Source organism: Pseudonaja textilis, chromosome 5 (genome assembly GCF_049901715.1).
Source record: "Pseudonaja textilis isolate UNSWEBS1 chromosome 5, rPseTex1.2, whole genome shotgun sequence".
In the NCBI taxonomy this organism is placed as follows: domain Eukaryota; kingdom Metazoa; phylum Chordata; class Lepidosauria; order Squamata; family Elapidae; genus Pseudonaja; species Pseudonaja textilis.
This window is the reverse complement of record NC_141994.1, coordinates 26,993,940-27,021,511: the sequence shown is the minus strand read 5'-3', so window position 1 is coordinate 27,021,511 and position 27,572 is coordinate 26,993,940. Positions and strand designations below refer to the sequence as shown.

Genomic DNA, 27,572 nt, shown 5'->3' with positions numbered 1-27,572 from the left:
CATTACTAAAAGCTTTGGAGCACATCCATGCTCCAAAAAGGTTCTTTGTGCAACCAGTGAGATGTTTTGAGACCCAGGTTGTATTTTTAAAAAGGTGCTAAAATGCACAAAGGCCTGAGTTTTATACCTTGCCCTTCTTCGATGATCTGGTGGAAAGACAGTGATAACTTAAGGAGAACAAATCCATAGTTAGCTAAAGAACTTCAATAACTGGACCAGCCACACTATATATTAAAGGATCTTTTATTATTATTCAGTACGATCTCTTTCTTGAAATCACAAAATATTCTGGAAATATCTTTGACATCCGAAGTCACGATCAGCTGAAAATACTCAATAAAAAGATTAATATCCTATCCTCACATTCTGATTTTTTTAGACAGCCTTTTTCTTCTCTTCCTTTCTGGCAAAGCAGCATTTTTTTAAAAAAAAAGAAAATTAAGACAGCATAAGCTTTTATAGAGCAGTGCAACTCTTCTGCTGCTGCTATTCCTCTTCCAAGGAAATTTTTTTTTTTAACTCAAAATAGCACGTATCTTCTACAAAAATAGCATGGTGGGAGAATCATTCCTCGGATGTCTTGAACAACTATCTTAACAATAAGCCAAAGAGAAGGAGGGAAGGAGACAACTTGGCTTGACACAGTCTGAGGCGAACAACAAACCGTCCCGAAATTACTCATTTGTCTTCAGTTTACTCACTCATCCTCAAACACTGCCGTAGCTCACCTCTTACACAACACTCAAGTGAGATTTCTCTACCTTGGTAACAGCCTAAAAATACCAGAGATGAGGTTTCTGGCTTAAGCCTGGTTAAGAAAGCTCTCGTTGCATGACGGCGTCTGTCAACTTCTCTCAACCGAAGGGGAACGCGGGATTTTTGGAAACCGAAAGATTTCACCTTAAATCTCCTTTTTGCAAACCCGTTGGTTAATTGCAGTAAAACGCCCCTTGTTGGCGACCTCCCCTACGTTGGCCAAATTCTCGTACGCTCTAGGTAAACAGAAAATCAAACTCACTCTATCGACCACATCTGGAATAGAGCAACCAAGTTTTAGTCCCCACATTACAAAAAGAAAAAAGATGTCAAGACTGATTGAAGGCTTGGAGATAAAAACGTGAAGAAGGGTTGCAGGATTTGGGTTTGGCCAGTCTAGACAAAAGGACCGGGGGTGGCACGGTGACAGGATGCCAGTATTTGAGAGGCTGCCCCAAAGAAGAGGGGGTCAACTTATTTTCCAAAGCACCAGAAGGCAAGGCAAGAAACAAGGGATGGAAACTAACCAAGGAGAGAAGCAACCTGGAATGAAGGAGAAACTTCCGAACAGGGAGGCCAATTAACCAGTGGAACGGCTTGCCACCAGACATTGTGGGTGCTTCATCATTGGAGGATTTTAAGAAGAGATTGGACAGACACTTGTCTGAAACAGTAGAGGGTCTCCTGTCTGAGCAGGGGGGGTGGACTAGAAGACCTCCAAGGTCCCTTCCAGCTCTATTCTGATTACTATATTATGCACCATTAATGGGCACCATTAATCAGTGGAACAGCTTGCCTTCAGAAACTATGGGTGCTCCATCACTGGAGGTTTTTAAGAAAAGTGGAAGAGAGTATTTGTTGCTCGGGGTTGAGCTCTGGGGTCCCTGGTGCTCTCTGACCTTGGTAGTTTTCTGGGCAGACGTTTCATGGCCCAACTAGGTAACATCATCAGTGCTAGAAGTGAGGGGTGTGTGCAGGGAGGAGGAAGATGACTGTGGGGCCCTTGGTGCTCTATGAGCTGGGTGGTTTTCTTGGCAGACGTTTCATGACCCAACTAGGTAATGTCATCAGTGCTAAAAGGGAGAGGAGGACTACTGGGGGTCTTTGATGCTCTCTTGAGCTTAGTGGTTTCCTTCCAGACCTTTCATTACCCAACTAGGTAACCTTATCAGTGAAAGGGAACAGTTGACAAATCACTACAATTTGCAAACTTACAAAAAGTTAGATGCAGCCTCCATCCTCAGTATGTTTCCCTGGTGGTAAACCTCCCACCGAGGACGCTAAGATTTATTTCTGTAAACATTCATAAGATTCCACTTTTAATGGGAGGTGTGCCAGGTGATGGTGGCTGGTTTTTTGTTTTTTGTTTTTGTAAATTATAACCCTGCCTCATAAATCAAGGGAATTTGAAATCAAGAATGTCTCCCAAGTGACAGAAAGGGGACCAAAGCAATTGTGTTAGTGTGTATTTAGTGCAAGCACTCGCCCGCGTACATCGCTTGAATCTGTAATGGAAAGGCAGGGAAAGGCTGGGGTGGAAGAGGGATTGGCTTCCATGACTGCAGGCGCCATCTTGACTTTTTTGACCTCGCACTCTAGGTCTGCCGGAAAAAAAAAACCAGAAGCAGGTTTGAACAACGTGTGGCCCACACCTCAATAAAGTAGCTAGTGCACAAGTTCATGGTTTTGCCTAATTATTAGTTCCTCCCTTCTCTTCCTGTTCTCCACCGATGTGCAAATCTGCTCACGCTCGCTTGTTGTCAAAGTGCCTTATAACCCTGTGCAAGAAATTTTGCTGAAGCCTCGAATCGACAATTTGCGCCCGAGAGAATGTCGGTTCCTGTCAGCCTTATCAGGGAGACCACACAGGAAACACAACCCGATGAGCTAATTTTACCTTATTGTGAGGCTACTTTAACAATATTGAGCAGGTCTGAAAGTACAAATCTCCCATAATCTCCTTTGCAGCCTGAGAAACTAGAAAGGCTCCCTGCGGATTCTCTTTCCCTGGCCCTTGTGTAGCTGTGGGCTCTGTGGTCTCTTATCTGATCAGTCTTTAGGCAGAATCCCTTTGCTTCATATCCCAAGGTCATTCACAGGCACCATTTCATGTCTATGGAGATTCTCATTCATATAGGTCAGGGTTGTTCCAAATATGCTTGCTTCTTTCTTTCTTTCTCCCTCTCTCTCCTTCCTTCCTTTCTTTCTCTTTCTTTCTTTCCTCTTTCTTTCTTTCTTTCTTTCTTTTTCTTTCTTTCTCTTTCTTTTTCACCCCTTTCCAAAGGGATGTGATTCAGAATAATAGAATAACGAGTTGGAAGGGACCCTGGAGGTCTTCTAGTCCAACCCCCTGCCTGGCAGGAAACCCTCTACTAGAGGTCCCCAACCTTGGCAGCTTTAAGACTTGTGGACTTCAACTCCCAGATCTTCTCAGCCAGCTTTGCTTTGTGAAGTCCACAAGTCTTAAAAGTTGCTAAGGTTGGAGACCCTTGCCCTATAAATGGCTGTTCGGTTTCTTCTTAAAAACCTCCAGTGATGGAGAAGGAAGGAAGGGAAAGGAGAGGAAAGGAAAGGAAAGGAAAGGAAAGGAAAGGAAAGGAAGGAGAAAGGAAGGAAAGGAAAGGAAGGAAGGAAAAAGGAAAGGAAAGAGGAAAGGAAAAGAAAGGGAAGGAAGGAAAGGAAGGAAGGAAGGAGAAAGGGAAGGAAGGAAAGGAAACGAAACCCCTGCAGCACTTCAGACATGTGTTTCCCAAAGCACCTCAGAAAATCAGGAGGAAGAAATGGGATCTCCCTCCCTCTTTCTCTCTTTAAATCAATGGCCAATTTCGATCTTTTCCCCACGATTCTGGGAATGCCCCCCTTCCAATTTCCTGGGGGATTAAATGCTAGCCCGAAGAGCCCCCCCCCCCCCCTTCCCTTTGCAAAGGTTTCCCCCAGCCGGGCTGCTGCAGTTCAAGCTTTGGGCGAGGATCCGTGTCTGCCTTTAGTCCGGCCGGCTTGCGGAGGGGGGGAGAAGCCGGGGAGGGGGCTGAGCAGAGGGGTCTCCCTGCCCGGGAAAGCGAGGGGTGCGGGGGCTGCCCCTGAAAGCGGGCTCCCTTTCTCGGCCGCGGCAAGGGAAGGCAAAGCCGCGGGGGCGGCCCCCTGGATGGAAATCCCTGGGTAGAATAAGGGGAAGGGTCCCGCAGCGGCCCCGGCGGGGTAAAGCGATGCCTCCCAGCCGACCTTCTCCAGGAAAGGTTGCAGGTAGGCAGCGGACGGGGCGATGAAGTAGAAAGGCAAGCAGAAGGACGCGGTGGGGGCGGCGTGGGCCAAGAGAGCCCCCCCAATGCCGCCCCCCACGCCCAAAGCCATCCGGGGGTTGAAAAGAGCCGGCCTGGTCTCTGAGACCCCAACCCCCCGCCCCGGGCCAGGCGAGGGGCTGCCGGCGTTCTCCAGCCTGCGTCTTTTGGACCCCTCGGGGGCTCCCCCCACCCCGTCGCCCGCGGGCTCCCGCTTGACCCTCAAGACAGCCTGTGGGGTCTTCTTCCCTTCGCCCTCGCCGCCGTAGCCGCTGTCCGTGTCGGTGTCCGGCTCCCCGGCTTGGTCCGGGCCGCTGGGGGGCGGCTGGGGGGCGGACCGCTTACCCCAGTTTTGAGTCCTTTGGATGACGGGCACGCAGTGGGCCTGGGGAGGGGGCTCCTGCTTCAGGGCCCCGCCGGGACGCGGCTCCAGCGGCGGCGGCGACTGTTTTGGGATCCAGAGGGGGCAGCCGGGCAGGAAGCGAGCGCAAACCGCGCGCAGGTGGCCGAGCACCTGGACGCAGCGTTGCTCCCGGCCGGAGCAGCTCTCGGGTCGGGCGAGGTAGTGCAGGACTTCTTTGGCGCAGGTTTGGAAGCCCGAGTGGAAAGCCTCCAGGTCGGACTGCGGAGGAGACTCCAGGGATCCGTCCCCTGCGGGAAGAAAGGCGAGAAGGTGGGCAAACGGCCAGGAGGAAAGCGCGCCTCGCCCGGTGGGATCTTGGTGCTCTCTGAGCTTACCCAAACTAGGAAACATCATGAGTGCCCCGAAGAGAGGGAGTCTGCAAAGAAAGAAGAGGATGAAGAGGAAAAGGAGGAGGAAGAAGAGGAAGAAGAAGAGGAGGAAGAGGAAAAGGAGGAGGAAGAAGAGGAAGAAGAAGAGGAGGAAGAAGAGGAAGAATAAGAGGAGGAAGAAGAGGAGGAGGGAGAAAAAGAGAAGGAAGAAAAGGAGGGAGAAGAGGAGGAGGAGGAAGAGGAGGAGGAGGAGGAGGAAGAGGAAGAAGAAGAGAAGCAGGGAGAAGAGGAAGAAGAGGAGGAGGAGGAAGAGGAGGAGGAGGGAGAAAAAGAGAAGGAAGAAAAGGAGGGAGAAGAGGAGGAGGAAGAGGAGGAGGAAGAAGAGAAAGGGAGAAAAAGGAGAAGGAAGAAAAGGAGGGAGAAGAGGAGGAGGAGGGAGAAATAAAGGAGGAGGAGGAAGTGAAGGAAGAGGGAGGAAAAGAGAAGGAAGAAAAGGGGGAGAAGAGGAGGAAGAGGAGGAGGGAGAAATAGAGGAAGAGGAAGAAGAGGAGGAGGAAGAAGAAGAGGAGGAGGAGGAAGAAGAGGAGGAGGAGGACTGTGGGGTCCCTGGTGCTCTCTGAGTTTTGTGGTTTTCTTGCAGATGTTTCCTGACGCAAACTAGGTAGCATCATCAGGGATAATGAAACTTCTGCAAGGAAACCACCCAACTCAGAGAGGCCCCATTTCAACCCTGAACGAGGCAGAATTTGACTCCTGGCTTAATCAAATCTCCACATTTTCTATCTCAAAAGGTTTTGATTCAACATTTTCAGCAGTGACGGGAGGGAACAGGTCCTTATGGGGCAACAGGTATGCCAACATGTAACTCATGAAAGCTTTTTAAAAAAAAAATCATTTACTGGAGCAAAAACTTGGGAGTTGATGGCTAAAGACCCTGGTCTCAGAAGCTGGAAGACCCTGAGTTCTAGTCCTGCCTTTGGCACTAAACCAGCTAGATGCCCTCGGACGGTCCCTTTCTCTCTCTGCCCTAGGAAGAAGCAGGCCAGGGCAAAGCATTTCTGAAAATGCAATTCAGAAAATTTCAGAGGCTTGTTTGGACATTAGCCAGGAGTCAAGACTGACTTGACAAGGGAGGAAAAAGGCCAAAAAGCCCTCGTGAAATGAGATTTGCTTTCAAGTAAATGTAGACAGTAGCAATTGTAGAGCAACCATCCTCTCTCTCTCCGCTCTCTCCCTCTGTGTCTCCCCCCTTTCCCTCCCTCTCCCTCTCCCCTCTTTCTCTCTCCCCTCTCTTCTCTCCCTCCCTTTTCTCGCCCTCTGTCTCCCTCCCTCTCTCTTCCCTCTCTCCCTCTTTTCTCTCTCTCCTCTCCAATCTCCCCCTCTCTCCCCTCTCTTCTCCTTCTCCCTCTCTGTGTCTCCATCTCTCTTTCTCTCCTTCCCTCTCCCCGTCTCCTCTGTCTCCCTCTCTTTCTTTCTCTCTCTCCCTCCCTCCCTCCACCCCTCATTTAGCCCTTTCTTTTATATTCTTTCCGAGGCTGGATTTTCCCCCCCTTTCCTTACCATTCTGTAGAGCAATGATTCTCTGATGCTGCTGTTCCGTTAAGGCGGTTAAAGTTTTGACGTGTTTCAAGGTTAATTCCAGCACAACGGCCTTCTCCAGGTGCCCCAATGTCTGGGAAGGACAAAAGGAGGCCCCTGGTCACAACCAGCCTCTAATCTTCTACAAGGTTCCCCAAACTTCCTTAGAATCGGTTTTGAAATAAATCCTGTCCTGTTTTGGTTCAATGGACTAACCAGAGTTGGAAGGGACCTGAAAGGTCTTCTAGTCCAACCCACCCTGCTCACGAAACCTGCTGTCCCACTGCTCAGGAGACCCTATACCATTTCAGACAAATTGTCCAGTCCCTTCTTAAAAGCCTCCAGTGATGGAGCAGCCACAATTTCTGGTGGCAAGCTGTTCCACTGGTTAATTGTTCTAACTGCCAGGAAATTTCTCCTTAATTAATTCCAGGCTGCTTCTCTCTCCTTGATGAGTTTCCATCCTTTGCTTCTTGTCCTGCCCTCTGGGGCTTTGGAGAATAGCTTGACTGCCTCTTCTTTGGGGCAGCCCCTGAGATATTGGAGCACTGCTATCATTTCTCCCCTAGTTCTTCTTTTCATCAGGCTAGACATACTCAATTCCTGCAATTGTTCTTCGTATGTTTTAGCCTCCAGTCCCCTAATCCTCTTGGTTGCTCTTCTCTGCACTCTTTCTAGAGTCTCCACTTCTTTTTTTATTTTAACATCCTGGCAGCCAAAACTGGCTTGTGACAAGGCACCCCATTTTAAAGGGGTCTCTTCTTTGTGTGCCTACAAAAATATTGTGGAATAAAAAGTACCCATAAACATTCTTGGGAAGGCTTGAGCCTTGGGAAAAAGGGACTAAAAATATAAGGGGGGGGGGGCTTAAAAGTGAATTCGCTTCCAAAATTGCATTTCCAACCCAACCCAATATTCAAAGACTCCAGGTCAGCACATTTACTAAGCACCATAGGAGCCAGTTTGGGGTAGCGGTTAAAGCAGGGGGCCCTGAAACTTGGCAACGTTAAGACATGTGGACTTCAACAGGCTAATTCGGCCCACTGTTAGTAGTTCAATCCTGAGCAGCTCATGGTTGACTCAGCCTTCCCTCCTTCTGAGGTGGGTGAAATGAGGACCCAGATTGTTGGGAGCAACAGGCTGACTCTGCAAACCACTTAGAGAGGGCTGGAAAAGCCACATGAAGCGGTGTATAAGTCTAAGTGCTATAGCTTCCTTCCTTCCTTCCTTCCTTCCTTCCTTCCTTCCTTCCTTCCTTCCTTCCTTCCTTCCTTCCTTCCTTCCTCCCTCCCTCCCTCCTTCCTTCCTTCCTTCCTTCCTCAATCTCCTTCCTGGTGGCGCAGTGTTGCAGGCAAACTCTGCCCACTGCCAGCAGTTCAATCCTGACCGGGTCAAGGTTGACTCAGCCTTCGGTCCTTCTGAGGTGGGTAAAATGAGGACCCAGATGGTTGCGGGCAAGAGGCTGATTCTGTCAACCGCTTGGAGAGAGGCTGTAAAAGCCCCGTGAAGCGGTATTGAAATTTAAGGGGATTGCTATGCCTATTAACATACATTTGGGGCTCCACTGGTCGTAAGCTGAGAACTGCCTGTCCTCGGGACTCAAATAGCGACCGAGAGGAAGACACAGTACCGTCAGTTTGAGATGTTCCGGGAGCAAATCCTTCAGCAGAGCGATGCATTCATTGATCCGGTCGCGTCTCTTCTTCTCGATCAGCCGGTGGGGCAGTTTGTAGGTTTCCTAAATCCAAAGGAGGGGAAGGAAAGGATCAAGTTTTGCAGGTTCTGAATTGAATAGAATAGAATCACAGAGGTGGAAGGGACCTTGGAGGTCTTCTAGTCCAACCCCCTGCCTAGGCAGGAAACCCTACACCCCTTTCGGACCAGTGGTTAAAAATTGGGGGAATAAAGTCTCAAAGAAGAAGGAATCGTCCTGTTTCTGTATTTTTGAATTATTTTATTTTATTTGGAAAAAGAAGTTACTGGAGGAGAAAAAAAAAGGGAGCTTGGAAAAGCGTCTTACCTTGCTCTCGTCCCGCTTCATCCTTCTCCTGAAGCGGCACTTGGGCGAGAGGGAAGAATCCAGGCTGCGGAAGGAAGGAAGGAAAGAAGGAAGGGAAAAAAGGGGGGGAAAGAGGGCTCGGTCTCCGGCGAGGCTCGCATTCCCCGCCCGCTTCCCCCTCCCTCCACTTCACCCGGCGGGCTGCTCGGCCCGGGAGCGCCGGGTGTCAGGAGGGAGAGGGACACGTGCGCTCCCCGAGGATGCCCGGAGGAGCCCCAGAGGCGCAGAGCAAAATCCCCGGCGCGCGGGAGGAGCAGGCAGGCACGCGAGGGCACGTGCGCGCCCCCACACGCCGACACGGGCCCAGGCAGCTCGGTTTAAAGAGGGGGCGAGGGAGGGAGGGAGGGAGGGAGGAAGGAAGGGAACGAGAGAAAGGGAAGGAGGGAGGGGAAAAGAGAGAAGGAGGGAACGAGGGAAAGGGGGAGAGAGAGAGAGAGAGAGAGAGAGAGAGAGAGAGAAGGAAGGAGGGAACGAGGGAAAGAGAGGGGGAAAGGAGAGAGGAAGGAAGGGAGAGAGAGAGAAGATTCGCTCTGCCTTTGCTATGCTCTCCTCCTCCTCCCTGGAAACCCCTCTCCCTTCCAGCACTGACGACATTGCCTAGCTGGGTAATGAAACGTCTGCAAGAAAGCAACCAAGTTCAGAGAGCCCCAAGGGCTTCACCCCCGACTCCTCAGGAGCCCTACCCTCTGACGTCCCGAAACTGCTCTAAATCCGGCCTTTCTTGCCACGGAGGGGTCTCTTCATCCATGCCGGGCCAGGCGGTCTCCTGCTCCGCTCCCTGGCCAGCCGGTACCTTGCGGAAGCCGCGGACGCTGGCCAAGGCGACCCGGGGCGCCTGTAGGCACGACTGGCCGATCTTTGTTTTCCCCCCACTTCTCCGACCGTTTGTGGCGGGCTGTGGGGGGGGCGGGGGGAGAGGGAGGACGGCTGTGAAAACTGGAAGGTCGCCTTTCCCCGCTCCCTCCCTCTCTTTCTTTTCTCTTTCTCTTTCCCTCCCTCCCTCCCTCTTTCTTTCTTTCTTTCTTTCTTTCTTTCTTTCTTTCTTTCTTTCTTTCTTTCTTTCTTTCTTTCTTTCTTTCCTTCCTTCCTTCCTTCCTTCCTTCCTTCCTTCCTTCCTTCCTTCCTTCCTTCCTTCTCCCTTTCTTTCTCTCCCTCCCTCCTTCTTTTCCTCTGTCTTCCCCTCCCCCCCCCTTTCCGTGCCACCGCGACAGCTCCCTGTCTGCTCAGGCGCTCGCCCGCAGGGCGCCCGCGTTGCCAGCCAGCCCAGCAGCCGCGGCTCACGTGCGGAACGTACCGTGCAAAGTCGGGGCTGGTGGGGGAAGGGAGGAGGGGTGGAAAAGAGCGGGGGGCAGGGACGCCGGGAGGCGGGGACAGTTGGCCAGGCGACCGGAACGGATGGAGGAGAAGAGGGAGGGGGAGGCGACAACGACAAGTTGGTCAGGTTGTCATCACCTCCTCCTCCTGCCCCCCCGGAGAAGGCGCAGGGGAGGAAGGGGAGGAAGGGGACGGGGGTCCCGGGCCAATCCTGCCCCTTCCAGCTATCCAAGGACAACTAGTGGACTTTTGGGGGGGGAGGTTGGAGCTGTACACGGTGGCGTGGGACTACTAGGCAGGGGGTTGGACTAGACGACCTCCAAGGTCCCTTCCAACTCTGTTATTCTATTCTATTCTATTCTATTCTATTCTATTCTATTCTATTCTATTCTATTCTCTATCCTCTATCTATCCTCTATTCTATTCTATTCTCTATTCTATTCTCTATTCTATCCTCTATTCTGTTCTCTATTCTATTATATTTTCTATTATATTTTCTATCCTCTATTCCATTCCGTGCCGTGCCGTGCCATTCCATTCCATTCCATTCCATTCCATTCCATTCCATTCCATTCCATTCTATTCTATTCTCTATTCTATCCTCTATTCTATTCTGTTCTATTTTCTATTCTATTTTCTATCCTCTATTCCATTCCGTGCCGTGCCGTGCCGTGCCGTGCCATTCCATTCCATTCCATTCCATTCCATTCTATCCTCTATTCTATTTTCTATTCTGTTCTATTCTATTCTGTGCCCACTGGGTGTGTGTGTGTGTGTGTGTGAAGACTTTGACAGCCTCACCCTGGAAGCGGTGCGGGGCAAGTCGGGAATACACATCGCGCCCGGATGGATGGATGGATGGATGAGCAGGTGGGTGGGCTTCTGGCTGGCTGGCTGGCTGCCTGGGAACGGAGCGGAAGGAAGGGCACAAGCTCCGGCCAGGCGAAGCCCACGAAGGGGAGGGGAGGAGAAGGGGAGGTCACCCCTGCGGAGGGAGTTGGGAATCCCCACTGCGGTGAAGCCCGCTATGCAGGGAGGGCTCCCCGCGGTCTGCGAGACTGGGCCGGCTGGCTGTTGGGGGCTGGGGCGGAGGGGGGGCATTGCTGGGGCACCTGTCCAGGAACGTCTGCGTCCCAGGCACGTTTATTGCAAAAAATAAAATTTAATAAAGTTAAAGGGCCTTTGGAGATTTCTTGCAAAACAAAGGGGGCTTATTACCAGCCTCCCTGTCTCCCCGCATCCCACTCCCCAACCCATCCTCCACTTCCCCTCCCCTGCTCATTGCTGCTTGGTTCAGTGGAGGGGGAAAGAGGGAGGAGGCCCCTTGGCTGCCTTCCGCGCCGGAGCAGGGTCTCCTGCAGAGGGGGTTGGGCTAGATGACCTCCAAGGTCCCTTTTCCAACGCTTGTCATTCTACGATTCGATGTGCAGAAGAAGACCCTCCTCCCAGGTGTTCCCTCCCTCTCTCCGGGATAGGATCCTTCAGGTCTCGCTCTGCCCTTTCGCTGCAGCCTAGCCCCCTAGCCCAGGGGTCTCCAAGGTTGGCAACTTTAAGACTTGTGGAGTTCAACTCCCAGAATTCCTCAGCCAGCTTTGCTTTGAAGTCCACAAGTCTTAAAGTTGCCAACGTTGGAGACCCCTGCCCTAGCCCATCCTCCACTTCCCCTCCCCTGCTCATCCCTGCTTGGTCTGGTGGAGGGGGGGTAGGGGAGTGGGTGGCCCTTGGCTGTCTTCACCTGCCTCTCAGCACAATTCGGTCAGGGTCTCCTGCTTAAGCAGGGGGGTTGGACTAGATGACCTCCACGTGCCCTCCCCTTCCAACTCTTGTCATTCTGTCCCTCCCCCCTCTCATTCCAGACAGCCCCCTCTTCTTCTTCTTCTTCTTCTTCTTCTTCTTCTTCTTCTTCTTCTTCTTCTTCTTCTTCTTCTTCTTCTCCTTCTTCCTCCTCCTCCTCCTCCTCCCCCCCACACCCCCGCCGGTTGTCCCAGACTGACTCTCCGCTCAAACTCGTCTCTCCAGCCATGGATACGATTCGGGGAAGGAGGCAGAGGGAGGGAGTGCCAACCTAAGGTGCCAACCTTAGCCAACCTTTGCCCGGCCCAGGTTGGGCAAGGGGGGGCAAGGGGGGGGTGTCAGGGTCAGGCGCTTTGTCGTATGGCGGAGCCTGGGAAGACAAGGGGGTTGCTTTGCTTGCCCATCCAGGTGCCCCCGTGTGCTGGAGGATGCCCGGGGTGGGCGAAGTGTTGGCTTCCGCCAATTGGGTTGGGCCCCTTTAAAAAAAAGGGGGGAGGGAGAAGGCCGGCGAGCAGGCAGGCAGGGAAGCCCCTCCTCCTCCTCCTCCTCCTCCTCTTCCTCCTTAATCCGTCTCAAGCTGGTACGAGCACAAGGCCGGGCAATGTGAGGTGTCCCGTGCCACCAACGCTGCCAGCGCCGGGTGATTAAGGGGCGGCGGCGGTGGTGGCGCGCCTGGAAGCGACTTGCCGGCTTCAAGGACGCCCCGCTTGGGAGAGGCAGACCTGGGAACCTGGCCAAGATTGCCAAGGACCTCCTTCTCTCCCCGCCCACTCCACCAGACCGAGCAGGGGAGGGCACATGGAGGTCATCTAGTCCAACCCCCTACTCAAAGCAGGAGAGCCTGACAGAACCGTGCTCGGAGGCAGGCGAGGGCAACCAAGGGCCTCCCTCTCCCCCACCCACCCGCACTCCACCAGACCGAGCAGGGATGAGGAGGGGAGGGGAGGAGAAGGGGAGGTCATCTAGTCCAACCCCCTGCTCAGGCAGGAGACCCTGACTGAATGGTGCTCAGAGGGCAGCCAAGGGCCTCCCACTCCCCTACCACCAGACCAAGCAGGGATGAGAGGAGACGGGAAGTGGAGGATGGGCTAGGGAGTAGGCTGCAGCGAGAGGGCAGAGCTAGACCTGAAGGATGCTTCTATCCTGGAGAGAGGGAGGGGGCGCTAGGAAGGGGTCTTCTTCTGCACATCGAATCATAGAATGAGAAGCGTTGGAAGGGACCTTGGAGGTCATCTAGCCCAACCCCTCTGCTCAAGCCGGAGACCTTGATGGAATCAGGCTCAGAGGAAAGCGAGGACAGCCAAGGGTCTCCCTCTCTCCCCCCCATTTGGGGTTTCCCCCCTCCCCCATTTCAAGACCTCTCCTGCCACCTTGTTAAGTGAATCACTGCCGGTTTGAAGTTAGCAACACAGTTGTTAAGTGACTCTGGCCTCCCCATTGACTCGGCTCATCCAAAGGTCACAAAAGGAGATCACCACACACACACCCCCGGGGACACTACGACCATCATAAATGTGAGTCAGTGGCCAAGCTGGTCTGAATTTTGATCAGGTGACCCTGGGGACGCTGCAATGGTCGTTAAGTGTGAAAAATGGTCACAGGTCCCTTTTTCTCAGTGCCATTGTAGCTTCAAATGGCCACTAAGTGAACTGTTGTAAGTTGAGGACTGACTGTAGTGTAGAAGAGTAGATAAAATCAACTGGGTACATAAAATAATTGTATTTCTCTCTCATCGCTGGAGGCCTCCAAGAAGAGACTGGACTACTGCCTGTCAGAAATGCTGTAGGATCTCCTGCTTGGGTGGGGGTGAGGAGGGTTGGACTAGATGACCTACAAGGTCCCTTCCAACTCTGCAAAGCTCTTCATATCTACCTGTAGATTTCCAGTGCTTTCTTCACAAATCTTGAATTTATTTCTGCATTCAATGGACAGTTTCACATTTATAATTCAATCCCATATTTAGCAACAATTCGGAAGATGCCTCATTATGACACAGCTTTACACATACAATGGCATTTGCATTCATTAACAATCTTTGTATAAGTAGCATAATTGTAAAAAAAAGTGTGAGTTAGCTTGAAAAGGCCTAAATCCCAGCAAAGATTCAGCTGCCCTGTGTTTTAATGAGTATTTTGATTATTAAGCAGAAAACCTCTGTATTTCCTAAAAAAAATGCAGGATGAATGTAGGTAGGTAGGTAGGTAGATAGATAGGTAAATAGATAGATAGATAGATAGATAGATAGATAGATAGATAGATAGATAGGTAGGTAGGTAGGTAGGTAGGTAGGCAGGCAGGCAGGCAGGCAGGCAGATAGATACTGTAGGTAGGAAGGTAGGTAGGTAGGTAGGTAGATAAATAAATAGATACTGTAAGGCAGGTAGGTAAGTAGGTAGGTAGTTAGATAGATACTGTAGATAGGTAAGTAAATAGGTAGGTAGATAGATAGATAGATAGATAGATAGATAGATAGATAGATAGATAGATAGATAGATATAGATAGATAGATAGATAGATAAACATTCTAGCTGCAAAACTTAAGACACCCCTTTTATAACATAACAAAGAAAAAAAGGAAAGTTGGTTGGACAGGATTAAAGTAACCCCTCCTTTTCACAGTAAACCAACCACAAAGGTTTATATATCTATGGATATTTTCACTCTGAAAAAAAAAACACCTTTGGGACAACATTTCTGGCTGTCCCAAAGATGCTTCTTTTTTGAAGCATCCATTCCCCAACATCCGGTCAGATCGGAAGAAGCTTCTGGGATGAGAAGCGAAACGTCTTCAAGGGACAATAAGATAGTCCAGTTGCCTCTTGAAAAAGAGCTGAAGAAGCTTCTTGGAGGAGAAGCAAAACGTCTTTAAAAGAAAAAAAACCAATAAAGTCCATTTGCCTCCTGAAAAAAATCCCCTTTGGGACAACCAGGGCCTGGAGGAAGGAGAATCTCTACAACCCGCCAAGGTTGTTTGAAGTTAGATTTTGATGAAGCGCCGTCAGAAGCGATTGGATGGATCCATACATACGGCTGCAGGATTAAAAACAAAAAAACTTCCTACATCCCAGCCGAATGGATTTTATAAAACCTCACCCCCGTTTTAAAAGAGAGAAAAGTGAAGTCAAATCAAAACAGAAGGTCGTTATCTTGAAAATAAAAAGTAAGATATAACATCACTATGTTAGCTAAACAAAGGACAAAATCTGTCTCGTGTGAATAGGAGTTGGAAGGGACCTTGGAGGTCTTCTAGTCCAGCCCCCTGCTTAGGCAGGAATACCCTTTACCATTCCAGACAAGTGGCTGTCAAGTCTCTTCTTGAAAACCTCCAGAGATAGAGGAAGAAGGAAGGAAGGAGGAGGGAGGGAGGGAGGGAAAAAAGGAAGGAAGGAAGGAAGGAAGGAAGGAAGGAAGGAAAGAGGGAGGGAGAGGAGGAAGGAAGAAAAGGAGGGAGGGAGGGAAGGAAGGAAGAAAAGGAGGGAGGGAAGGATGGAAGAAAAAGAAAGGAAAGAAGAAAAGAAAAAGAAAAGGAGAGAGGGAGGGAGGGAAGGAAGGAAGGAAGGAAGGAAGGAAGAAAAGAGGAGAGAGGGAGAGAAGGAAGGAAGGAAGGAAAGGAGGCAGGGAAGGAAGGAAGAAAAGAAAGGAAGGAAGGAAGAAAAGAAAAAAGAAAAGGAGAGAGGGAGGGAAGGAAGAAAAAGAAAAGGAGGAAGGGAGGGAAAGGAAGGAAGAACAGGAAAGGAAGAAAAGAAAGAAAGAAAGAAAGAAAGAAAGAAAGAAAGAAAGAAAGAAAGAAAGAAAGAAGGGAGGGAGGGAGGGAGGGAAGGAAGGAAAGCAGAACAGAGTTGGAAGGTATCTCGGAGGTCTTCTAGTCCAACCCCCTGCTTACATCCTGTCCCTCCCGTAACGCGCGTTCTCACGTGCCAAAGCCTGCCCGGCTCCAAACAGAGCCCGCTGACCAACGCCCCAGCCGGGGTAGCCGTGCCTGTCGACCGTCCCTCCGTTACCCCCTCGACACCCCCCGCCTCTTCTCACCGTCTATATATGCAGGGTTGGGAAAGGGCGACGGCCCCTCCGAAGGGTTTTCCCATATTTGTTCAAAGCCGAGCAGCCGAGCGGAGGGCTGCCCGCAGGGGAAGGGAGAGCGGCGGCGGCGACACGCGTTCGGCCGGGTGAGAGGTCGTCGGAATGGGCTCCAAAACGAAAGCAGCTCCCGACCCGCCTGGCAAACAGCAAGCGGGGATGGCCGCCTCTGGCAAGAAGAGCCCCCAAGGCCCTTCGGACCTGGGCGAGGAGGCCCACAAGGCGGGCAAGGAAGAGGACGTTCACACGTGCTGCGGTTGCCGGTTCCCGCTGCTGCTGGCTCTGATGCAGCTGGTCCTGGGCGTCTCCATCACCGTCCTGGCCTTCCTGATGGCCAACTCCAGCCCTTCGCTGCTGCTCCGGGAGACGCCGTATTGGGCTGGAGCGCTTGTAAGCATGCCGGGCGCGGGGGAGGGGGGGGGTCTTTTGAAGGCGAGGAGCGGGACCCCACCTCGCGTTAAACCTCTGCATGCGCTACTCCGCCCGGCTGGCTCTTTCGGGGAAGGAGTAGTGGGCTAGTAGGCTGAGAAGGGTGGGGGGCAAGTTGTAAGGAAGCCGCTTGGGAAATGAGAGGAGGTGGGTGGGATGGGGGAGGCTTGAGGGGGGAGTCTCTGAGCTTGTGGGGGTGTTGTTGCAGACGTCTGCTGACCCAACACGGTAACAGCATCAGTGCTGAAAGGGTGTGGAGAGAGGAGGAGGAGGTGGTCTGTGGTGTTTTTTGAGCTTGGCGGCATTCTTGTGGATGTTTTGTGACCCAACTAGATAACATCATCAAAGCTGAAAGGTGGAGGAGGAGGACTGGGGTCCTTGGTGGTCTCTGAGCTTGATGGTTTTCTTGCAGATGTCTCATGACCCAACTAAGCAACATCATCAGTGCTGGGAGGGGTACGGAGAGGAGGAATGTGGGGCCCTTGGTGTTCTCTGAACTTAGTTGTTTTCTTGCTGATGTTTCATTACCAAACTAGGGAACACCATCAGTGCTAGAAGAGAGTGGGATTGGTGGCCAGGGGAGGAGGAGGAGGAGGAATGTGGGATCCTTGGTGCCCTTGGAGCTTGGTTGTTTACTTGCAGATGTTTTCTTATCCAACTAGATAACCCCATCAGTGCCAGAAGCAAACCCTACTCCCTTCTATCATTGATACTGTTACCTAGTTTGGTTACGAGACATCTGCAAGGAAACTCCAAAACTCAGAGAGGACCAAGTCCTCCTCCTCCTCCTCCTTGTCCCTGGAAACTCTTCTAGCACTGATGATGTTACCTAGTTGGGTCATGTAACATCTGCAAGAAAACCACCCAGATCAGAGAGCACCACAGAGCTACAGATAACTCTTGGAAAGAGAGGTGGTCACCCAGGGATATCTTCCTTGCTTGTTCCACTTTAACATACCTCCTCACAGCTAGCTTACCCAGAAAGAAAAGGTTCTCTCTCTCACTTGTGCCAGCCTGCCTCTCGGCCCACAGGCCCATCAAACAGATTCATCATGAATTTTAAAGTTGAGATTCTAAGAATTACGGCCGGGATCGAATCGGGGCCTTGCTGTTTTTTCCCCCTGGCTCCTCAATTCTTCGCTTCAGCACTGCCCAACGCTGTGAAAACTCCAAAAGGATCCTCTCTCTCTCTCTCTCTCTCTCTCTCTCTCTCTCTCTCCTCCCTCCCTCCCTCCCTCCCTCCCTCTTCATCTATTTCAGCTATATGTATCATCTCTCTCTCGCTCTACATCTATCAGCTATATCTATTTCGGCTAGATGTATCTATCAGCTATATCTGTCTGTCTATCTGTCTCTGTCTGGTCGAGTGTGGATTAGATAACAGGTATAAGTATAAACATGATTATGAATACATGAAATGGATAAGAATAAAAGGGAACATTAGGACAGGGACGGTAGGCATGTTGGGTGTGCTTATGCACGCCCCTTACAGACCTCTTAGGAATGGGGGGAGGTCAACAGTAGACAGTCTGAGGTTAAAGTGTTTGGGATTTTGGGAAGAAACCACAAAGTCAAGTAGAGTTTTCCCGGCATTGACCACTCTGTGGCTGAAGTTGTACTTCCTGCAATCGAGTTTGGTGCAGTTTACCCTGAGTTTGTGTCTATTGTGTGCTTGTGTATTGTTGTGGTTGAAGTAGTCATTGATGGATAGGACATTGTAATGGATAATTTTATGTACTACGCTTAGGTCAGACTGAAGGCGGTGTAGTTCTAGGTTGTCTAAGCCTAAAATTTCAAGCCTGGAGGCACAAGGTATTCTGCTACGAGTAGAGAAGTGGAGCACTCTTCTTGTGAAATATCTCTGGACTCTATTGATAGATAGATAGAACTCTTTATTGGCCAAGTGTGATTGGATACACAAAGAATTTGTCTTTGGTGCAAATGCTCTTGGTGTATATAAGATAAAAAATAAAATACATTCATCAAGAATCATAAGATACAACAGCTAGCGATAGTCAGAATAGAATAGAAATAGGAATAGAATAGAATAGAATAGAATAGAATAGAATAGAATAGAATAGAATAGAATAGAATAGAATAGAATAGAATAGAATAGAATAGATATTGGAATGAAGAATAGAATAGAATATAGAATAGAGTAGAGTAGAACAGAACAGAATAGAATTCTTTATTGGCCAAGTGTGATTGGACACACAAGAAATTTATCTTCGGTGCAAATGCTCTTGGTGTACATAAAAGAAAAGATAACATTTGTCAAGAATCAAGAATCATCAGGTACAATGATTGTATTAATGCCCAATATTCAGCGCGGGTTCCAGACTGGTTAGCTTTTATTCGAGAATTGGTCTAGCACAGAAGTCTCCAACCTCGGCAACTTTATGTGGACTTCAACTCCCAGAATTCCTCACCCAGCATAGTCGTAAAGTTGCCAAGTTTGGGGACCCCTGGACTCTAGCAAATGTTTTGTATGCTTTAGTTAGTAGTGCAATATTCCCAGAGAAAAAGCTACACAGGGTTAGGTTAACAACTCTTAATGCCTTTTTGGCTATGTAGTTACAGTGGGCTCTAGTACTTAGATCTTTATGCCCGAAGCAGGCCTGGGGTTAGTAGGGAAACACCCCCCCCCCAACTGGAAAGCACCATGCTATCTTGGGGACCTGGTGGCCCACGTAGGCAGCCAAGAAGGCCATTTGTGGAAACACAATCTCCCTCATAGATTCCAGCATTGCTCCTCTGAAACTTACTCATGCCTGAGAACTGATTGATGTGGAGTAAATACGGGGAGGGGTGGTGTAATTTGAGCAGGTTTTCTATATATATTTGGTACACCCCAGGCCTGCCTTCTGCTCAGGGCTATGCTCCTTTGCTGACATGTGGGGCAGCCCCTGGTTTTTTTAAAACCTGCACCACCCATATTTTATTTTGTTTTACAGTAATATGACGGTTGTGGCCCACAACTTATGGTGGGCTGTGTTTGTTATTAGCTGGAGGCACATCCAGTGGGACAAGTAGGGAGAGAGGATGGAAGGGGAGATTTCAATCTCTGTCCCACCTTGATTTTCCTTCCTTCTACCAACTCCTGTACTATTAAGAGCATTGAGGACTGGGGCAGTCTCACGTTTCATGACCCAACTAGAGAACATCATCAGTGATAGACGGGAGTGGGGTTTGCAGAGAGGAGGAGGAGAAGGAGAAGATGGAGATTGTGGGGTCCTTGAGGCTCTCTGAACTTTTCTTGCAGACATTTTATTACCCAGCTAGGTAACATCATCAGTGCTAAAAGGGAGTGGGGGAGGAGGAGGAGGAGGAGGAGGACGATGACGACTGTGGGGTCCTTGGTGCTCTCTGAGCTTGGTGGTTTTCTGGGAGACATTTAGCGACCCAACTGGGGAACATCATCAGGGCTAGAAGGAGGTAGGGTTCATTCTCATTTAATATTCCAGCGGCTTCCCTTGTCGGTGTTGGTGAGAGCTGTCTGGGTGGTGGAACTGTTTAACAAACTAAGAGTAAATAGTCCGAACAAGGTCCCATCGACACTGACAGGGCAAGCCAGTTCTACGTAAAGAGAAAGCAAACCCCACTCTCATCTAGCCCTGATGATGTTCCCTAGTTGGGTAATGTGACGTCATTACCAGTTGTTTTACACATTGATAAATGGGAATATGCTCCAGTTTTGTAGGGTGCACCTCTAAAGTTTGAGGCATTGACAGCTTGTCACTCTATCATCTGTCTGTCTATTTCTATCTCTACCTCTATTGTATCTATCATCTCTCTCTCTCATCTACATCTATCTGTTTATATCAATCTACATCTATTTATCTACCTACCTACCTACCTCCATCTATCTATCATCTATTATCTATCATCTATCTATCATCTATGTCTATCATCTATATCTATATCTATCTTCCTATCCATCCATCCACCCATCCATCCATTTATCTATCCTCTATGTCTATCATATCTATCTATCTATCTATCTATCTATCTATCTATCTATCTATCTATCTATCTATCTATCTATCTATCTATCTAAATGGTATTCAGCTTTGGTTGGGTATTTTCCCACGTCATTATAGTTGTGCTTTTAAAGTTGTAGCAACGTTTCATCAGAATCTCATCTGCCATCATCAGGCTTCTGTATTGTGTTCGTCTGTGAGTCAGACTTTCACAGCCGTTTCAGTTTTAAATTTGGGGCTAGCCTACTGCTGTGCCAGAATGGTTTTTTCTTCATCCTGATTGGTTGGGAGTCTTGGTCTGTGTTTATTGGTCTTGGAGTTTGCTGTGTTCTGCTTGATGGAGTTTCTAATATCTTCTGTCTGTTTTGTGGCTTTTTTTGTCTTGATTGGCTGGCAACATTGTGTTTCCTGTATTGGAGGCTTTTAGTGCGGCTTGGCTCCAAGTAAACAGACGGCTATCATTTATTAGGAAGCTGGTTTCATCTCGGTGCCTGGTTGGGGTGTGTTTGAGCTGGAGGTATCAGGGGGAGTCTGTTTGTGCCCAGGTGTTTGGCTGGCTTGTGGTGTGGAGATTTTTTTGTTTGGGAGTGCAAACTCTATCTATCTATCTATCTATCTATCTATCTATCTATCTATCTATCTATCTATCTATCTATCTAAATCTATATCTTCCTATCTATCTATCTATCCATCCATCCATCCACCCATCCATCATCTATCTGTCTATCTGTCTATGTCTATCTAATATCTATTCTACCTATGTCTATCATTTATATCTATCTTCCTATCTATCTATCTATCTATCTATCTATCTATCTATCTATCTATCTATCTATCTATCTATCTCATCTATCACATCTATCTCATCTATCTATATTTATCTGTCTATCATAGCTCTCTCTCAGCCATGTGTAATTTACGGTTCCATTTTCTCCGCCATAAAAGGTTTTGTTTGTGCAACTTTTTCCATTTCTTAGGCAAGGGAAGTTGGCTAGTGATGACAAACTATAAACATACCCTCCAGAAATTTTGTCGGTTGTTGCTAAGGAGCGACTATCCCTGTAGCTGTTGTTAAGACACAATGCCAGAGAAGTGGAAAGGGAATGACGAATGTGCTAATGTTGATTCCCCACTGAAAGAAAAGATCCAGGAAAAAGACACAGCAGTTAAAACAAACTAAACATAACCACAGTATGATCAATGTAAATACATATGAATAACAGAAACAAATAAGCTAAAATGAAAGATAAAGAGATAGCGATATTAAGTACAATAAGTATAATAAGATACGTCTAGAGAAGAATATGAATGAATATGATTGTCAATGTTAACTGTAGTGCACCAAATATTGGTAACCAGATGGCACGTCATCAAGTGGAAGGTGTTTGTAATAAAAATAAAATAAAAAATGTATGGGGAAAAAAGGGGAATGGAGTGAGGAATGTATTCTCCAAAGCACCAGAAGGCAGGAGAAGCAGCAATGGATGGAAACTCATCAAGAAGAGAAGCAACCTAGAACTAGAACCTCACTGTTCTCCCAACGGTGAGAACAATTAATCAGGCTTGTCTCCAGAAATGGAAGGTGCCCCATCACTGGAGGCTTTCATGAAGAGACTGCACAACCATTTGTCTGGCATGCTTGAGCAAGGGTTGGACTAGAAGGCCTCCAAGGTCCCTTCCCACTCGGTTATTCTGCTAACTATCTGACCTCCTAAACTGATAATGGAGGGTTTGGGTCTGGCCAGGTCTTCTTTTCTGTCTCCTCCAGTTTTAAAATCTCAATGTTTGTCTTCCCTCCAGGTTTGTCTGGTGGCCATCATTGGGTTTGTGATGCTGTGTATTTCTTACCAGCCGGATGAGAAGACGTGCATTCAGTTCTTCATCAAGGTACGTTGTGTTTTTATTTTATTTTATTTGGGCAAGAAAGAATGAGTCAGCCGGAACAAGGTTAGAAGAAGAGAAGATTCCAGAATCCAAGAGTGGAGATCCTAGCTACTTCCCTGTTCAGAAGTGTCTGCAGGATCCAGTCAAAGAAGTCAAGATGGCAGCTGAAGTGGTGTGATTGAATGGAGGGTTTTTTTGTGTGTGCTTTTTGTGTCTGCCTTAAAAACAAGGAACATTAAACCACAAGCCGTTTCAACCACATGCTGCGGCTGCCATCTTGAATTTTTGACCAGATCCAGTGGACATTCCTGTTCCTATTATTCTTTGGTTCTTTCCCCATATTTAGGTAAAAGTGTAGATTCAGTATGTCAACCAACCAGAACCAACATTTCAAACTAACATTTTTGATCGTTTAAATGTTTTCAGAACTAGCTAGTTTCTACTAGTAACTACTCATGGTCGTGGTGTTTTCTTATCAAAACTCTCCTCCTCCTCCTCTTTCTCCTCTTCCTCTTCCTCCTCTTCTCCTCCTCCTCCTCCTCCTTCTCTTCCTCCTTGTCCTCTCATCCTCTTCCTCCTCGTTTTCCTCTTTTCCTCCTCCTCTTCCTCTTCCTCCTCCTCCTTTCTCCCTTCCATTAGTTCACAATGAGAAAAAACAGTATTAAATAATTTGGAGGGAGATTCAGCTTGTATCTTATAGCAGATTTTGTTTTTAATAGATAAAGGAACAGAAATTAGAATATCCAACACCTTCTTAGTTTAATTGCCGGAAGTATTTGAACAGTTAAAAATTCTCCTTACTGATATAGTCCACTATACCTGAAAGCAGATGCCAATCTGATGTTATGGGACCTCTGAGACAAAAACATAAAATAGAAGATCCATCCAATGACCTAGTGTGACTAGGGAGAAGGGAGCAAGGGGTATTTTTGTGTTCAGGAGAGGGCAGGCAAGCTAGATTCAGCCAAATCTAAAGATCCCTATTTGGACACAGGCAGAGGGTACAAGATAGACCAGGTCTGGCCTCCAGGAATACAAGAATATCATAGAAAATTAATACTTGTTATCTACACCCTCCTGTATCCCAGTATACAAAACACAACACAACACAACACAACCGGCTGTTTTGAAATCAGTTGACTGACAAATGCTGCCTTCAGCTATATATGTAAATGTATGTATCTATGTGTGTCATTTAGATTGATAAGAACTTCTTAATTTAAAAACGAACACTGGTTGGTGTTTTATTTATTTATCGAATAGGTTGGCCGCCCATCTAACCGCAGGATAACTCGGGGCGGTTTACAATATATCATTAAAATGCATGCAATTCCTAGAAGCAAACTCCCCCCACCCCCACCCCCAAAAATCCCCTAAAGATGTCAAGGGACAAACACATATCACAAATAAAACTAACTCTGAAATCATTGGGTTCTAGAAAGATGAAATTTTTTAGACTTTCCTTGCCATATATCAGGATATATTCTCTTCTGTCTTCCCTTCCCTTCCCTCCTTTCCTCTCCTCTCCCTTTCCCTCTCCCTATTCCAGTTGTCTCTTCTCTTCTCCCCCCTCTCCCTCTTTCCCTCCCTCTCTTTCTCTTTCCCTCCCTTCCTCTCCTTCCCTCTCTCTTTCCCTCCCTCTCTTTCCCTCCCTCCTTCCCTCTCTCCCTCTTTCCCTCCCTCCCTCCTTCCCTCTCTCTGTTTCCCTCTTTCCCTCTCTCTTTCTCTTACCCTTCCTCTCTCCCTCCCTCCCTCCCTCCTTCTCTTCCCCTCCCTCCCTTCTCTCTTCTCTCCTCTCCCCTCCCTCTCTCCAGTCTTGTCTTGTCTTCTCTCCCCTCTCCTGCCCTCTCTTCTTCCTTCCCTACCCCTTTCCTCCCCTCCCTTCCCATCTTCTTTCCTCCCTTCCCCATTCCTTCCCTTCCTCTCCTCCTCTCTCTCGTCTTGATTTTGATGGGCCAAAACAAAGCAAAACTTGGCCTATGCTTGGAGGCAGCTGGGAATGGCAATCGTCACTCCCGGCAGAACATCCCTTGCCCCATATTAAAAGAGGGTCCCTCTCCTTCCATCCCAGGTTGTCTATTTCCTCCTAAGTGCACTGAGCCTGAACGTCTGTGTGCTGGCCATGGCGTTCGCCGCCTACTGCTACTCCCAGATCGTCCGCTTCACCTGCGAGCCCATCTCCGAGTCAGTTTGCCACTGCAAGCTGGACACGGCGGACCCCCTGAGCCGAACCATCACCTACCAGAGTGACTGCGGCTTCATCACCAACACCTTCTACCTCTTCTTGCTGATCCAGTTCCTCCTCAACTTCCTGGCAGCCGCCGTGGGATTCGCAGCCTGTTTTGTGATGTGGAAGGATCGCTACCAAGTCTTTTACGTGGGCACCCGGATGCAGTCCCAAGCCACTGTGGGAAGACCCCAACCCAAGGTATAGGGCAGGGGTCGGCAACCTTAAACACTCAAAAGAGCCACTGGAACCCATTTCCCACCGAAAAGAAAACACCGGGAGTCACAAAAATCTTCCAGTGCCTATTTCCTGAGCGGCCACAAAACTAGCATACGTAGTTGAATTATATGTTCTGTTTTCTTCTGAAACTTTTCTTTTCTTGAATTTACCCATGATTGGCCTACCGGGAGTCGAAAAGCTCAATAAATCATGTGCCGGTGGATGTCACACACATTGGTGGCTGTGACGCTTATTTTGAGCAACAAAGCTGCAGCAGAGGGATGAAAGAGCCACATACAGCTCCAGAGCTGCAGGTTGCCGACTCCTGATATAGGGAGACGAGAAGAAGGCCTCCAGGAAAAGCCACCAAAATCATGCCTTTCTCCAAAAGTAGTGACTCTTTCTAAAACCAGAAAAGAGACATGTGGGCGCATCTGTTCATGTACACCCAAAGAATGGTGCATTTCTAACAATTGTTGCCAAACCCTCTTGCCGGAAAACCCTCCCAATGTGCCTCCATATGATGCATCCTGCATTTGGTGCTATAGAGCAGGAAGTGTGAGCATTTCCCGGAAGAGAAGACATGGAAATGGAGACATCAATGTCCTCTTGCACATTCCCGCTTCTCAGAATTTGGGGTGGCTAGTCTGCAAAAGTTCCAGTTTTAGGTGCGATTAGAACTGAATTAGGGGGAAGGATTATGTTTTAATCCAGGAATCTCCAAACTTGGCAACTTTAAGACCAGTGGACTTCAACTCCCAGAATTCCCAATACTATCTGGGGAATTCTGGGAGTTGAAGTCCACAAATCTAAAAATAATCCCATGTTTGGAGACCTCCTGTTTTTGGTCTGTGGCATTTCCTTCTAGGGAAGAGCAGTAGCTCACAAAGGTGGCCAGCATGACACTAAATGAAACACTAAAGCATGACACTAAATGAAATATGGGGACCAAGGGCAAGTAGATGCAGAAAAGCACAGGTTGCCCTCGACTTAATGACAGTTAATAAATTGAGCCCAAAATTTATGACGCTAAGTGAGATGTTAAGCGGGTTTTGCCCCATTTTACGACTTTTCTTGCCACCGTTAAGCGAATCACTGCCATTGCTAAGGTTGTTAAGTGAATCTAGCTTCCCTGTTGTCACAAAAGGGGATCATGTGACCCTTGGACCCTGCAACAGTCATAAACGTGAGTTCATTGTCAAGCATCCGAGTGTAAATCATGTCACCTACGGAGATGCTACAGTGCTCACAAGGGTGAAAAATGGTCCTTTTTTTCAAGGCCGTCGTAACTTTGAATGCCCGCTCCACAAACTGTTTGTGATGACCCAGAGTGAAACACAAACGTAACAAAATCCAAAACGTAAATAAATGTCCTTTAATGCCTCCAACTTGGCCCCACTGTTCAATAATTCTCAGTTGGAGATAAAACTTATTCAAAAATAGTCTTCAAAAGAAAGCAATACAGTCCGAACTCAATGAGCAGATAGAGGTGAAATAAAAAACCAAACCAAACTACAATGAAGGAATTTCCACAACGGACCAGGATAAGTAATTACCAAATTCAAGGAGATAACAAGGCAGAGTCTGTTGGAAGGACTCCAACCAAGATAACTTCAGCCCAAAATTAAACATGCTTTGCTTCTGACAACACTGTGTTTTAACCGTCTCTCTTATATACTAGTCTCCCCAGCTGCAACCAATGAGAAGAATCATGGCCGCTTCCTCTTTCATAAGCCAAGTTGTTCCCTTTTCTGTTCCTCCCTGCATGTCTTAGGATGGAGAGGGGATGGGCCTGGTTCTTCCTCTGACTGCCCAGCCAGTCTTTGCCCTTCCCCAGCCTCCTCCACAACCTCTGGAGCCACACCTCTACTCCCTGTCGGCTGTTCCTCCTCTCCCTCAGAGTCTGACTCTACCAAGGACATGACACTATTGTAAATCAAGGACTGCCTGTAACCAAGGCCTCGTGTTTCTGTAAAATCCTTTTGTCTCTGATCCGTGTCGCATGACTACAGGACCACAATACGGTTTTTGATTCCATAGGACCGCCAAGGACACAACTCCCATTTTTTTTCACCGTTTGATTGCTTGGTTTTTCTTGCATGGGTTTGTTTTGAATAACACAGGCATGTCACCGAGAACCAATTTCACGCTTGGGATTGTCCCAGGAGATGGGGCAGTCTCTTTCCAGTCCCATTAAAGCAGCCCAGTTTTCTTCAGGCTTCTGGGAAAAATAAAGGAGACACTACTTAAAAGAGTCGCCTTAAAAATGGACTTTTTAAAGCAGCTGATCCACTTTTCAGACAGAAGTCCGAATCTACCTGGGCGTTCTGAAGGGTTTCTTCTGAATTATTATAGGGTTTACATGTCAATCTTTCCAAGAATAGACATGCTGTCTTGATATGTGTTTTGACTACTACTGTATGTAGCCGCATCATCTGCTCCCAAAACCTCTACCCAGGGGAAGGTTATATCCTGCTATCACTAGACATATAATCCAGCTCTCTCATTAGTTAGGATTAATAATTACGCTGACCTAAGATGAGGACAGGGGACATGGTGGCTCAGTGGCTAAGACGCTGAGCTTGGTTGATCAGAAAGATTGGCAGTTCGGCGGTTCGAATCCCCAATGCTGTGTAACGGAGTGAGCTCCCATTCCTTGTCCCAGCTTCTGCCAACCTAGCAGTTCAAAAGCATGTTAAAAAAATGCAAGTAGAAAAATTGGGACCCCTTTGGTGGGAAGGTAACAGCATTCTGTGTGCCTTCGGTGTTTAGTCCTGCCGGCCACATGACCACAGAGACGTCTTCGGACAGCACTGGCTCTTCGGCTTTGTCATGGAGATGAGCACCGCCCCCAGAGCTGGAAACGACTAGCGCATATGTGCGAGGGTACCCTTTGCTTTTACCTGTAAAGGTGAGGACATGCAAGGAGCCCTCTTTGGAATGAGATCATCTTTTCATCAACTCCAACATCCTCCTCTCCAAAGGGGTCAACCAGATTTCTTGACGAGGTTGACAAGAGGATGTGAGGACAACCATCATCTCCTCTGATTGATGTTCACCGAGAATCAGATTTTAAAGGACAATGATCATCTGGACTCTTGGAGCCTTCTTGGAACTGTTGAAAGGACTATGTTGTAGACTGGAGATAGATGATGTCGTATCCTTCACCCTCTTGTTGAGTGAGGGTTAGGTTCAGCCCTCTCTCAACAGGAAGGGACACGACACCATCTATCTCCAGCCTACAA

At 48.4% G+C, this 27,572-nt stretch overlaps 2 protein-coding genes across 2 annotated transcripts; one reads left to right on the top strand and one right to left on the bottom strand.

The window, feature by feature from the left end:
* Positions 1-227: 227 nt before the first annotated feature.
* On the bottom strand, positions 228-9,303 carry BHLHE41 (basic helix-loop-helix family member e41). Its single transcript, XM_026700809.2, has 5 exons — positions 9,087-9,303; positions 8,365-8,428; positions 7,975-8,082; positions 6,327-6,438; positions 228-4,685 (listed from the first exon to the last, which is right to left on the bottom strand). Exons 1-5 carry the CDS (start codon positions 9,149-9,151, stop codon positions 3,709-3,711), a joined length of 1,326 nt encoding a protein of 441 aa, XP_026556594.1. The 5' UTR covers positions 9,152-9,303; the 3' UTR covers positions 228-3,708.
* A 6,227-nt stretch (positions 9,304-15,530) lies between these two features.
* On the top strand, positions 15,531-26,579 carry SSPN (sarcospan). The gene is made up of 3 exons (XM_026700834.2): positions 15,531-15,978; positions 21,798-21,884; positions 23,953-26,579. The coding sequence occupies exons 1-3, from the start codon at positions 15,694-15,696 to the stop codon at positions 24,313-24,315; spliced, it is 735 nt and encodes a 244-aa protein (XP_026556619.1). The 5' UTR covers positions 15,531-15,693; the 3' UTR covers positions 24,316-26,579.
* Positions 26,580-27,572: the final 993 nt, after the last annotated feature.